At 41.1% G+C, this 15,000-nt stretch overlaps 1 protein-coding gene across 1 annotated transcript; it reads left to right on the top strand.

The window, feature by feature from the left end:
* Positions 1-6,055: 6,055 nt before the first annotated feature.
* On the top strand, positions 6,056-13,799 carry LOC138978486 (carbohydrate sulfotransferase 5-like). The gene is made up of 5 exons (XM_070351227.1): positions 6,056-6,119; positions 8,670-8,776; positions 9,415-9,685; positions 10,894-11,052; positions 11,574-13,799. Exons 2-5 carry the CDS (start codon positions 8,683-8,685, stop codon positions 12,292-12,294), a joined length of 1,245 nt encoding a protein of 414 aa, XP_070207328.1. The 5' UTR covers positions 6,056-6,119; positions 8,670-8,682; the 3' UTR covers positions 12,295-13,799.
* Positions 13,800-15,000: the final 1,201 nt, after the last annotated feature.

Raw genomic sequence — 15,000 nt, 5'->3', positions numbered from 1 at the left:
ATCCAAACAGATTTCATCTTATTCTGTATCATTTCCTGAATCCAAAAATATATCACGTTTACTCTAAAAATATGCTCACAATTAAAGAACACAGGTACTGCGTTCGCATGCTTCGCGGAGCCGAACGTGACCCGTTTCCGGCTTCTGCTAGCCAAAACTTACAACATTTAGTCTCGGTAATTTTTGATATTGATCTCAGTTTTAGTTTTAACCTGACGTATTGAATGCATGTTTTGATATCGCTTCAAATGACTTGTTTCTGTTTGTTTTCTTTTGTCAAAAGGTTGATCCAAAAGTTTCAACGTTATAGTCTGTTGCTGCCACGGCGTTGCAGTCACCATTGTAGAATACATGTTCGTTGTCACACACCCCGACAAGAACGGACATGAAAATCAAACATGAACAAGGAACAAACAAGTCGCGTGAGGCGAAACTACTTTGTTAAAACATTTAGTCAAAACTTGACTAAATGTAAACATTGAGATTGAAATTTAAAAATTGAAGAGAAAAATTAATTTAAAAAAAATGAAAAAAGACATTTGTACAAAAAGAAAAAATGAATGCAAGAGAGGATACAACAAGGAAGCATGCAGGCACATTCTTTCTGAATAAGCAGCACTACAGTCAAGTGGGGCATTTCAAGTGTGCCTTGGTTGCAGACGGAAATCCTCCTCAAAATTATCAACTGTGATGGGATTGGCCGCTGTTCTAGAAGTACACTGAAACGTACAATAACAAACAGAAAACAGCATTGATAACATATCCACCGGCGATAAATGCATGTGGGTGCGTCTCAGAATCTCGTCCTCTGTTTGTGACATTATCACCAAAAGTAAAATCTTCCCAGAAAACGTTGATAATACTATTTACACACTTCTCAGGGTGTACCTTTTCAGTTTAAACAAGAAAAAATATAACATTGCCTTTAGTTTGCCATATATTGAGCATTATTTGGACCATGTGTGCAAAATCACCCGTGTAACATGGAAACAATAAAAGAAAAAAAAAATTCATTTATAAGGCTGAAAACGACTTTTATTCAGTTATTATTGTTGAATCACAAGCCATTATAGAGTTCAATATGAAATGACTACATGCAAACAACAATATAATGTTTTTTTCAAAGTTCCATGCATTCGTCAAAATTTCAATACAAAAATGAAAATTAATTAATGATATCCTGATCAGAACATGTTGATACATGGCATTCATTCAGTCTTATTGACATTTAACCTTCACAATAGCATATATATATACAAAGATTTGTTGCTCTAAGACAAAATGTTAGAAAGTTATCCCAAAAGAATGCAAAATGGTCACCGATGTAACATGGAAACATCACTTTTGTAACAAAGAAACGGTTATGCTTTTTCCCACAAACTTTACTAAATGAAGCTGATTTTGCAACCAGATTCTTCTTAGGTAAAATGCCAAACACTAAAACAGGAACAGAAAGAAAAAAAGCTGGACAAAATCAAGCAAACTTTGCCCCCAAAAAGAGAAACATTAATGAAAAGTTCATCACCGACGTAACTCGGAAACGAACAACCAGACATGTATTATAAGGTTTGACATGAAGAATGCAAATGTTCAAAAGTGGTTCATTCAATTGTTAAGACAATAAACCAAAGGCATTGGTTACATATAGAACAGTTGCCACTTGCAGTTAATTAATTTATTTTAAAAGAAATAATGCCCCCTGGCATTGAAGGTGGGGTCACGAATCATGGTTGCATCAGATGTAGGGACTAAGGAAATATCATCGATCCCTGGAAAGCAATAGTAGTTCCCCTCCGGTTTCCTTCGAAGGAACGTTACCACCAGTTCATCAGGTCGAATCTCTTGCACCTGAAACATGCAAGTACCTGCGATTTCAACTAAAGATTGATGCAATATGTGTACTAGTTTCACTAACATGAATTTGTTTAATGTCTATCAAGATTTTGATGCACCCACATTCACTGGCTAAAAACAAAATAAAGTAATTATTTTGTTCAGACTTACCATTCCATTGAACATACAACTTTTACAATTAAAGAAAACATTGACACTTACCGTTCCTTTAAATGGATTTCGGAAATTTAATTTTGATCATATTTTTTTATATTTTTAATTTTCAGAGCTTGTTTTTAATCCAAATATAACATATTTATATGTTTTTGGAATCAGGAAATGATGTAAAATAAGATGAACGTAAATGTGGATCGTTTTATATAAAAAAAAAAAAATGTATTACAATTTTCAGATTTTTGATGGCCAAAGTCATTAATTAATTTTTAAGCCACCAAGCTGAAATGCAATACCAAAGTCCGGCCTTCGTCGAAGATTGCTTTACACAAATTTCAATCAATTTAATTGAAAAATGAGGGTGTGACAGTGCCGCCTCAACTTTTACAAAAAGCCGGATATGACGTCATCAAAAATATTTGTCGAAAAAAAGAAAAAAACGTCCGGGGATATCATACCCAGGAAGTCTCATGTCAAATTTCATAAAGATCGGTCAAGTAGTTTAGTCTGAATCGCTCTACACACACACACGCACAGACAAACAGACACACACACACACATACACCACGACCCTCGTTTCGATTCCCCCTCTATGTTAAAACATTTAGTCAAGTTTTGACTACGTGAAATCGAAAGAAAAACTATTATTAACAAATGTTTAGCCTAATCTTTCACTTCATAGAATATCATAGCAGCAAAAACTCACCTTTTCTTAAGAACCTTGGGTGTTGATCACTGTCGTAACAAAATCACAGACTTCGGAAACATTCTCGAAATCTTTCTTCGCTGCTGGAAGCTGAACTATTTCTCTCTGTAACTGCGCATGCGTAGTCACCCGCACCTCTAAGTCACTACGCGCAAACTAGTTCTAATCTTTCTTCAAAACTCTGAACATTATTTGCAAAACCGTTCACCATCGTAACGGAATTTTGAAGAAGCATGTCATATTGCGCAACTTTCAACTTAGTTTGCAGATGCAATTTTGAGAAAATAATACTTAAATAACATTTAACTTAGCGAGTTTCTATGCCCTTTCATGTCAAGATCGTGTTGAAGATGAATATGCAAATTCTAAAGTTCAAATTTAGGACTTGTTGCTGTTGCACGCGTGTGGAAACCTATGTTACGACAGTGATGGCAAACTTTCAAGCGATTAATTTCGTTTAAAAAAACAATTCTGTGGACAAAATAACATTTCAACTGTCAAGTACACTTAAACCAAACACACATAACAAAAATAGCAGTCCTTGGACATTCTAAACGATTCTTGTAGTGAGGTACAAAACTAGTTGATGGTTCATGTCACAGATCAGACCTCCATTTTTCACGCATTTAATCATTTCTTTCGCAAAACAACCTTCATAATAATCATGCAAAATACTCAGTTTTGTTTGTACTATTTCTTTATTCATTTTACTTCTCAAAAATACCAATATCATGATTTAAAATTCAGTATGTTTCAATTGTGGGCTAATTTGATTATGGCACACACAAAAGGTTCAGTTTCTGAGACGCACCCATGTATAAGATTGTCACAATAAAAGATAATTAATTACATATAGCCACCATAAAACGGCACTGATACCATGAAATTCAGTCAACGGCACTGATAACATAACCCTGAATTACAGCATCGATAACAGACACTAATAACAGCATTCATAACACAGCCACAAATAACGGCATTGATAACATGGCCAACCGAAAACGGCGTTGATAACTTGAATAGCTACCAGAAAACGGCATTGACAACACACTCGACATAAAGCGACAGTGATAACATAGCCAACAGTTAAACGGCATTGTTACTTTTATTGTCACCAAAACACGGCATTGGTAACATTTAAAGCTACCAAAAAACGGCACTGATAACAGTAATAGCTATCAGAAACGGCACTGATAACATATATATATATATAGCCATCAGAAAACGGCACTGGATAACATTTATAACCATCAGAAAACAGCACTGACAAAATCATTTATAGCCATCAGTTAACAGCACTGATAACATTTATAACCATCAGAAAACGCACTGATAACATGTATAGCCATCAGAAAACGGCACTGATACCCTGTATAACCATCAGAATACGGCACTGATAAAATATATAGCCATCAGAAAACAGTAATGATAACAACGTATTTAACCACTAGAACACGGCATTGGTAACGTAGCCAGTAGAACACGGCATTGGTAACGTAGCCACTAGAACACGGCACTGATAACATCTATAGTCATCAGAAAACGGCACTGATAACATCTGTAGCCAACAGGAAACGGCTTTGGTAACGTAGCCACTAGAACACAGCACTGATAACATCTATAGTCATCAGAAAACGGCACTGATAACATCTGTAGCCAACAGGAAACGGCATTGGTAACGTAGCCACTAGAACACGGCACTGATAACATCTATAGTCATCAGAAAACGGCACTGATAACATCTGTAGCCAACAGGAAACGGCATTGGTAACGTAGCCACTAGAACACGGCACTGATAACATCTATAGTCATCAGAAAACGGCACTGATAACATCTGTAGCCAACAGGAAACGGCATTGGTAACGTAGCCACTAGAACACGGCACTGATAACATCTATAGTCATCAGAAAACGGCACTGATAACATCTGTAGCCAACAGGAAACGGCATTGGTAACGTAGCCACTAGAACACGGCACTGATAACATCTATAGTCATCAGAAAACGGCACTGATAACATCTGTAGCCAACAGGAAACGGCATTGGTAACACTTATGGCCACCGGATAGGGGCACTGGTAGCATATAGCCACTGGAAAACAGCGCTGATAACAACAACATAACCACGAATAACAGCACACTAGAAAAGAGCATTGAGAAAACGGCACTTCCTGTAGTCGATCCTGTTGCTGCTGAAGCTAGTGTGCTGTTGCTGTTGCTGTTGCTGTTGTTGTTGTTGTTGTTGTTGTTGTTGTTGTTGTTGTTGTTGTTGCTGCTATACGGGATCGGTTATCCTCACGCAACACATAACAACTGCTTACTTGTTTGCTCAACAGTTTATTTCACACCAATTAATGCAATTAATTTGTTGACATTTATTCGTGATCATTATTTAGAAATGTGCAAACGTTTTAACCACTACAATACGGGACTGTGACCTTTAAGCATTTGGTTTTGTTTTTGCTTTTGTTCTTGTTGTAATTGAAACCTAAACAATGTCACTGGACAAAGCGATGCGCTAGTGACACATGGACATTAGTACTACACCGATAGTAAGAACATTGGCGTAGGGCCAAACACTGCACTGATAATAATTATAGTAATAAGAATACAACATTGATACGTTCACAACATAGCCGCAAGACTAAGAGTACCACAATCAGTTCTCACTGTAAATTGGACTCTTATTGTATATACGGATTCCTACAGTGAAGTGCTGTTCACTTGGCTATAATAAAATGATGGTGTCTTCGCGATAACTGGCATAGAAATGTATTTTCCATCAAGATCACTGTACTTCTTTCAATTGCCTGTGTGTTCAGAGCACATGCTTAATTTCCCAGCCCGATATTATCATATCTTCGCAAAAACTGGCACAGAACATTATTTCCCACTAAGATCAGTGAAAAGATGTACTTCTTTCAATCGCCTGTGTGTTCAGAACACATGCTAACTTCCCAGCCTGAAACTATCATGATGTCTTCACAGAAAACTGGCATATAACTTTATTTCCCCCCAACATCAAAGTACATATGTACTTCTTTCTAGCGCATGTGTGTCGAGAACACATGCAAACGTCCCAGCCTGAAACAATCAGGATGTCTTCACAGAAACTGGCATATAACTTTATTTCCCACCAAAATCGATGTACAGATGTACTTCTTTATATTGCCTGTGTGTTCATAACACATGCTTAATTTCCCAGCCCAATATAATCATGATATCTTCGCAAAAACTGGCACAGAACTTTATTTCCCACCAGGATCTACGAACGTCTTTCAACCGCCTGTGTGTTCAGAACACATGTTTAACTTCCCAGCCTGATACCCTCTGTGCTACGAAGACCCAGTGAGTGAACGTATGATATGTGACTCTAGTGTGTGCACATCATTGCAGCTGCCCCATCAAGGTTTGTACACGTGTGGCAGTCTTTGATAGTGAATTGTTGAGGTACTTGGCAATACTATTGTATTTTGTTCAGTGATTGGGTGGTGGTGGTGAACTGATCTGGTCAGTGGTGGTGGTGGTTGTGGTGATGGTGACGGCTGTGTGTGTGTGTGTGTGTGTGTGTGTGTGTGTGTGTGTGTGTGTGTGTGTGTGTGTGTGTGTTTGTGTTTTGTTTTTGTGGCGGTTTGTCATTTTGCATTGCCTTTTTGAAACACAACGCGTTTCTACTTTCTATTGAAAGGCTCATGAAAGAGAGAGAGAGAGAGAGAGAGAGAGAGAGAGAGAGAGAGAGAGAGAGAGAGAGAGAGAGAGAGAGAGAGAGAGAGAGAGAGAGAGAGAGAGAGAGAGAGAGAGAGAGAGAGAGAGAGATTTTATTATGAACCAATGGATACATCAACACATCCTTTATCTGAAAACAAATGTATACAATTTTAAAGCTAAAAGTGTTGATAAGCTTATATCGTAGGTATTCTCGACCATGGTATCCTAATTATGTACTTTTCTTTACTAAAATAAAAAAAGGAAAAAAACACACTGTCTTTAGACGTGTTTGGTTTAGGTCAATGACATGGTGGCTTGTATTATTGGCGGTTAATCCCGTGAATTAATAATTCCCATATTTGAATGTTGCACAAATGACATAGACATACGAATTGTGTATTACAATCGATCTCATTTAATGGCCCGCCCCCGGGCCTCCCCCCTCCCACTGCTAAAGACCCCCCATTTATAAGATCTTGTTTCTTCAGAGTTTCTCTTCATAAACTTGTACCTCCATATATAAGATTCCATCCTTTTTAAGACCTGATTGTCTCATACTTGTTGAGGTCCTGAAAGGGGGAGGGTCTACTATAGAGGGTCTACTATAGAGGGTCTACTATAGAGGGTCTACTATAGAGGGTCTACTATAGAGGGTCTGCTATAGAGGGTTGACTATAGAGGGTCTGCTATAGAGGGTCTGCTATAGAGGGTCTACTATAGAGGGTCTACTATAGAGGGTCTACTATAGAGGGTCTGCTATAGAGGGTCGACTATAGAGGGTCGACTATAGAGGGTCGACTATAGAGGGTCTACTATAGAGGGTCTACTATAGAGGGTCTGCTATAGAGGGTCTACTATAGAGGGTCTGCTATAGAGGGTCTGCTATAGAGGGTCTGCTATAGAGGGTCTACTATAGAGGGTCGACTATAGAGGGTCGACTATAGAGGGTCTACTATAGAGGGTCTACTATAGAGAAAAACAAATTGAATCGTCGATCCGCATTGTTTTAAAAACACGTCCTTCCTTCCAATGTCATTTCTGTCTGTCTGTCTCCGTTTGTTTGCCAAAGCCATGAAAGCGCAAGCTCGCACAAGTGTGTGTGTGTGCGAACGTGCGTGTTCAGCTCATGAACAGGACACGGACTGACGTCACGCCGGATAAAAAGCTATGTGCAGCGTGTCTTGCAGTCATAACACAACAGTTATGCGTGTCGTAGCCTTGTGTTTTCGAACTACATAACTTTGAGTTGATATAATTATTTCCGTCATTTTTACATGTCAGACACCAACTTTTGTTACATCATGCATTTTGGGAAGCTGTTTAAGGGATGTTCCTAGACCTACAAGCTTTCTTCCCGTTATGAGGACCGTAGCTTTTGTGTTATTACTGCAAACCACGCTGAAGCTGTTTATCCGGCATGGAAGTTTTCCTGAGACAGTGTAGGCTACAGTTTGCGCAATATGTACAAGTCAGACTGAGTGACCTAAGTACTGGCTTAATGTTGCGTCTGTTGTCCCAGATCTTGTAATCATTACGGCCGGTCAGACTGAGACACAGGCACACACAACTGACACATGATGGGGGGGGTGAAAAACAAACAGTAGACTGTTATTTTGAACAGCGTTCGCCTTATCGCCGCCAATATAATAAGTATGATGTATGTGACAACTTCCTAGGCACTTCCACTTTCCCCCTCCAACTTTGCCATAGGCACATGACACTGACATAGGGGAAAAACAAACAGCTGTCGACGGTTATTTTGAACAATGTTCGCCTTATCGGCGCAAATATAATGTATGTGACAACTTCCTAGACACTTCCACTTTCCCCCTCCAATTTTGCCATAGGCACATGACACTGACATAGGGGAAAAACAAACAGTCGACGATTATTTTGAACAATGTTCGCCTTATCGGCGCAAATATAATGTATGTGACAACTTCCTAGGCACTTCCACTTTCCCCCTCCAACTTTGCCATAGGCACATGACACTGACATAGGGGAAAAACAAACAGTCGACGGTTATTTTGAACAATGTTCGCCTTATCGGCGCCAACATAATAAGTATGATGTATGTGACAACTTCCTAGGTAAATCCAAAAACAAAGAGACTGCCAAGGTTCTAAAATTCACTTACTTACCTTTTTTTTTATCTTACTTAAAATTCACTTAACTTACCTTTCTTGGTTTTTTTTATTCTAACTTTCTAGGTACTTCCACCTTCTACCTCTAGTTTTGCTTTTTTTTGCAGGAAGTAACTCGACATGAGAACCATCCGCTCGAGGTGGTCGTTGTTGGCGGCGGTGGTGACGGCGGTTGTCGTTGTCTCTCTTCTCTTCTTCTTTCTTCGCGACACACGTTAGTACACTTTACACACCCGTATATTCGGGGATTTAAAGGGTTCACTCTGTCTGTCTGTCAGTCAGTCTGTAGTATCAGTGTTTGTTTGTCTGTCTGTCTGTTTGTCTGGACTTTGATTAGATCTCTGGTACTTGTGGGTCGATTGAAATGAAACAACAACAGAAGCAGCAGCAGCAGCAGCAACAACAACAACCACAACGTACAACAACAACAACAACAACAACAACAACAACAGCAACAACAACAACAACAGCAACAACAACAACAACAACAGCAACAGGAACAGCAACAACAACAACAACAACAACAACAACAACAACAACAACAACAACAACAAGGCTGCCAGTGAGAGATGATAATGTAAGACAAAATAATCATGCAGTACCGTGTTCATCGAAAACAAACACACGGACATTTATTTTAAGCTCAGTCCCCAACGTCATGCGCGTGTGTTGTTGCTCAACTTCCAACACGATAAGATTTGATCAAAAAAGTGTTATTGTTTTCCTAATGTTATTAACAGCTTGAATAGTTGAATATGTGAATAGTTTCCTGTTAGTCTTGAAGGTAAATCTTTGTTCAATATTAATTTTAACTCATTTTTATTTCATTTTGTGTTTATATTTTTTGGTCAGCAACTCTTCAGTACCAAAAACCACACAACGCATACAGGCGAGGGTGGAATCTCGCGAAACTCTCTCAAAGCACAGCGACGACATATAGCAGTGCCACCGCGGACCCACATCCAACCGGGGTCAGCAGAAAGGTCATTGTGGTGAGCCTAGCCCGCAGCGGGTCCAGTCTGACCGGTGACATCATCAGCCACGGACCCAACGTCTACTACGTGTATGAACCCCTGCGTCGGTCCGAGATTAACATGTGGGCGGACTATGAGCGTCGAACACAGTGAGTGATTTTGTTATTCAACGCTAACATCGATGAGGCCCATTGAATATCCGGTGATAGGGAGGCCCTATGGCCCGAGGGAAGTCTTACGTTTTTGAATATTTAATGTCGCCCCCCCCCCCTCCGGCTTTGATTCCGCATCCATCGAATAATCATATGACTAAAACCGTCTACAAGTACATCATAATGTGTTCATTGTAATACTGTGTATGAGATTCTCTATTTTGATAAATATAGCCTAACCGGAACTTTAGTTTTATGCCACCAACCGTTGGGGAAAATGTTAATCACACTTATACCATCCCCCAAACATAATAAACTGCGGGTTGTTTTGTTGGTACTCAATGTTTTATTTATTTTGTCAAATGGGCGCTAAGATGCGTGTCTTCAACTTCAAGTCTTGCTTTGCAGTTTTGATGGTCTTGTTAAATTTGACCATCTGCTGAAATCAAATCACGATTGTTTTGTAGAGCTGACTATTGACAAAAAGACGCCTGACATGCTTGGTCCATCACTCTTCTGAGATCAAAATACATGTTGTGACGGAAAGTTGACTAAGCCATAGAAGGCCATCAATTCTCAGCCAACCTCTAGTCATGCACTCACTTCAGTGACCTTGACCTTGGAAGCTGCCGTCTCAGCTTTGAGTAGTTTTCCTTGCTTGTCTTTCTATCTCTCTCTTTACCATCCCACACAGAGAACACAGTTAACGGAATCAACGCAGTGGTGGACAGAAGTAAAGCCAAGGACATAGTTTGCCCCTTCCTCTCCTGTTACTCCAGTGAGCTTGAGCCCACTGCCCTTGGACGCTTTCATCTCAGCTTCACGTCATAATTGTGTTTTTTCTCTCATTCTCATCCCACATACAGAAAACATCCTGAACGGAATAAACGTAGAGGTGAAGTGGAGAAGTAAAGCCAAGGACATCCTCCTCTCACATCAATAACCTTGACCGCAGTTACCTTGACCTTGACTTTGAAAGCTGTCATGTCAGGAACGTCATTTCCGTTTACAATATGTAATTTCTTCCTTTTCGTCAGACAGACAGAACACGACGAAGAGAATTACGGTCGTGATGGAGTGGAGAAATAACACTGACCAAGAAACTTCTTCCTCGCCTGTCACTACAGGGACCTTGGCCTTTACCTTGAAAGTTTTCATTTCAGCGTCAATGCATTGATAATGTTCTCCGCCTTATCATCCCACAGACAGAACACGACGCAAGGAATGAAGGCAGTGATGGAGTGGAGAAGCAATGCCATCGATATGCTTCGTTCCTTCCTCTCTTGTCACTTCAGTGACCTTGACCCCAATGACCTTGACACCATCTACCTGCGGAAGTTCCCGAGAACACGGAGATTTGCAACGTGAGAGAGTAGGGGGTTGGGGATGGGAGACAGAGCATGAGAGTTAGAGAGAGAGAGAGAGAGAGAGAGAGAGAGAGAGAGAGAGAGAGCGAGAGAGAGAGAGTGCGAGCGAGAGAGAGAGAGAGAGAGAGAGAGAGAGAGAGAGAGAGAGAGAGAGAAAGAGAGAGAGAGAGAGGTTGGTGCGTTCGGCCATGTGTGTGTGTGTGTGTGTGTGTGTGTGTGTGTGTGTGTATGTGTGTGTGTGTGTGTGTGTGTGTGTGTGTGTGTGTACCGGGTGTGTGTGTGTGTGTGTGTTTATGTACTAATAACAAAGAATGGCATACTTATATAACTTGTCACGATTGTGTGGTTCGACGATATAGACTTTTGTTGTTGTTAAGAAACACACGTGAGATCACACTTGTAAAAGCACAGAAGTCACATGAGGCAAAATAGCTAAGCTTAGTATGGTTTTAGAAAAAGAGCGCTTTGGTTATTGTACTTAAATTCATGGAGGATTGTTTACCATTGTCATGTTTCAGGTGTGCCGAAGAGGCTATCCGCAAGAACACCACAACTGTTAATGCAGCATGTCTGCTCCATACAGAATCCATGTGCCAACAAGCCAAGGTCAAACTCATCAAGGTCATTCGACTGGGGCTTCGTGACCTTGAACCCTTATTGAAGGAGTACCCGGATCTTGTACTAATTTTGCTGGCGAGAGATCCGCGCGCCTCGGTGTGGTCGATGATTCAAGTGTTCAAGGAAGAAAAAGCACACAACCACTCCAGCTATGTGCATGGTATGTGCAACAGCCTTGATGACGACATCAGCTCTCTAAGAGAATTACGTCATCGCTATCCGGGTAGGGTAAGACTGCTCCGCTACGAAGCCTTGGCAGAAAATCCTGTGAAAGTTTCCAAGCTCTTGTACAGATTCATCGGCCTGAAATGGAACAACCACGCGGAAAATCTCGTTCGAAGGCAGACGTCTGCGTCTGTGTCTCAAATCAAAGCGCTTAAAGAGACCAACAAAACCGTGCCCTACTCCGTATGGCGAGAGGATTCCCTGAAAGCGTCACGCGCCTGGAAACGAGATGTCGATTGGCTGTTCGTCAGGACAGCACAAGAGAAGTGCTTCGGTGTTATAAGACAACTGGGTTACACACTGTTTCGACACGAGGCCGACTTGAGAGATAACACCACCCAGTCTTTCGACCACCAGCAGTCTTTGCTGGGCGATGACACCGTCTGGCTGCAGTGACGTAAGCACAGAAGAGAGGCACGATGATTGATTGCACTAGTCGACAATGACGTCAGCATGGCTGAGGAAAGTGACGTAAGCATGGAAGAGACGCACGATTGATTGCACTTGTCGACAATGACGTCAGTATGTCCGAGGAAAGTGACGTAAGCACAGAAGAGACGCACGGTGATTGATTGCTCCAATCGACAATGACGTCAGTATGGCTGAGGCAAGTGACGTAAGCACAGAAGAGACGCAGTGATCGCGCTAATAAGGGTTTCCTGTTCCGGTAGTGCATGTAGTCAGACTTACTTACTTCATCCTCTTCGCACGAAGCTGTACATACGCAAAGCCGCCACCAGACATGTACAAGTAGTACACAGAATGGAAAGAATCCGTCGGGCAAAACTGACTCGGTAGTAGCTCAAAGGTTGCCCTAATACAGATCAATAAAAGAGGTTTCACTGTATTTGATAAGTGCGACGACTGTCTTCTGCATAAACCAATCAAAAGCTAGGGCAAGAAGTCAGCAGATTTCCTGTAACACAGCCGAACAACTATCAGACGTTAGAAAAACAACAACCTTTGACTTCTTTGTGGATCATCTCTCAGTGTTTCCTCGGTAATCAATTCAGGCTATTAATATCAGAGATACTATGAAAGTATGTCCAGTAAAACTGTGAACAATGTGGACAAATCTAAAACAATGAGACTGCTAACGTTCCAAAAACAAGAATACAAAAATATACACACAAGAAGGGTGAGTTTTTACATCACGTTTAGTTATGCTGAAGTGTCTATGTCGACCAAAAGAGTGGGATTCTTTGTAGGTGGAGTTCCTGTAGGCGTTTTCCCTGTATACAGGGAATCCCTGTGGGTGGAGTTCCTGTAGCGTTTCGCTGAAATCGCTGAAAGTCACGTGACGCTTAGCGACATCGGTATAATTTGCTGTTTTTCGATCAGGAGCTAATGTAGCTGGGGTAAGGAAGTCGTTGGTCTTACCAAGCCAGTACATAAAGGGAGAGGTCCAAAAAGTGAAGGGTTTCAGTGGACGGAGTGATTTGTATTCATTGGCGGAAGTGGTTGTCGATACCCCATATTTTCAGGGAAAGTTGAAATGTTGTGTGCTCACAGACCCAGTCGCTGACCTAGTGATAGGTAATCTTCGGGGTGTGGTACCCAGAGTAGATTTATTCCTTGGGAATACGCAGGGTGTTGGATTGTGTGCTGATGTAAGTCACAAGAAAATCACTGAAGAGGTGGTACTTGAGAAGGTCGTGTGTGGTACGAGTAGGGCAAAAGCCAAAAAGAAACTGGAGGATTCCCCGGTGCCATTGAAAAATGTGGTTACTCCTGATTTGTCGGTTAAAGAGGAGGATCTGAAAAGTTTGCTGAGAGAAGATGAGACATTGGAAGAGGTGTTGAGTGTGTCACGAGAGGATGAGAAGTATGCAGTTTGTGCAGAGAAAGTTGTTGATGTTGAGGAAGTAAGTAGTGGATATCGCGAAAGCATTCCACTGAGGTCTGACTGTGGCAGTCATGATGTTTTCCCAAGTAAATGTGGAGAGGCAAAAGTTGCAGTGTTCCCTCTGACTGAGGAGAGGAAAACGTTGCCGTTACCTACGTTGCCTAAGGGGAAGGAAGAGACAATCGGAGACATTGTTTTTGATCCTGGTTTGACAGATAGTCAAAAGGATGATATGGAACAGGTGTTTGGAAAGATGGTTGACATTTTCAAAACATGTGATGCGGTGGTGTCTTTAACGGCAAGAATTAGCGTTCGAGGTACATCCAATACGAGACAGGAATACGTTGACAGACATGTTGTCCAGGTCATTCGTAGATCAGAGCATACCACAGGTTTATGGGATGTGTGGAAAAAGAAGGTTGCTTTGATCAAAAGAAAACTCAAGAATTTTCTTTTGTCCCCGGGAAGGGGGATGTCACAAAGATGTGAGTAGCATATTTGTGAGGTGAAACCACGTCGTGTTTTTAACCTCCCTAAATGTTGTACAGGCGAGGGTAGCTGACCGGACTGGCGTTATTCACGTGTTTCGGGTGTTGCACGTAAAACTGGCTTAGCTTGATGTGAGTTGTGTTTGAGACATGTAGCTGGTCTGGGGTAAATAACGTCACAGCGTGTGAGATTTCCAACCGGGAAGGTTGTTCAGCGTGTGTCAGACTTGTTCTGGGAACAAGTACTCTTTCAAGAGACGGGTCTCTTAAGGTAAATGATTTACTATGTTGTATATTATTGACGTTGGAATACATAGCTGGAGCGTAAAGGTTAGTGTGTATAAAGTGCACCCAATCTTAGTGTGAAGCGTTGAGAGAATTCTTGATGTAATTGTTCACGGGTTTTCATGGGGAATTTCTTGAACATAATTGCTACGCATTTATGTTATGTTTAAGACGGTCATGCTTTGTATGGGGAGTGTTATTCATTGATTAAGTGTTAGTTTGGATATTGAATCTGTACGGAATGTGAACGTGGAATGAACGAGAATGTATGAGTGGTACATGAACGTTTGGAAGAAGAGATGGTTTTAGAGAATGTTGTATTAAGACTTGGTTAAATTCTTTAGGAGTTTCCATGAGGGTTTTCCATGGCGTATAAGGGAGGGACCTTACACGAGAGAAGCGCTAGACGACGGTGGAAGCAAGGGACCACCTCTGCGCAGATGACTAGACGAGTGGAGTCTTCATCGAGACCGGTCGTAGCTG

The sequence above is a fragment of the Littorina saxatilis genome, linkage group LG10, assembly GCF_037325665.1.
Source record: "Littorina saxatilis isolate snail1 linkage group LG10, US_GU_Lsax_2.0, whole genome shotgun sequence".
Classification (NCBI taxonomy): Eukaryota; Metazoa; Mollusca; class Gastropoda; order Littorinimorpha; family Littorinidae; genus Littorina; species Littorina saxatilis.
Note: the sequence above shows the minus strand (reverse complement) of the source record. Positions and strands in the feature narration are given on the sequence as shown.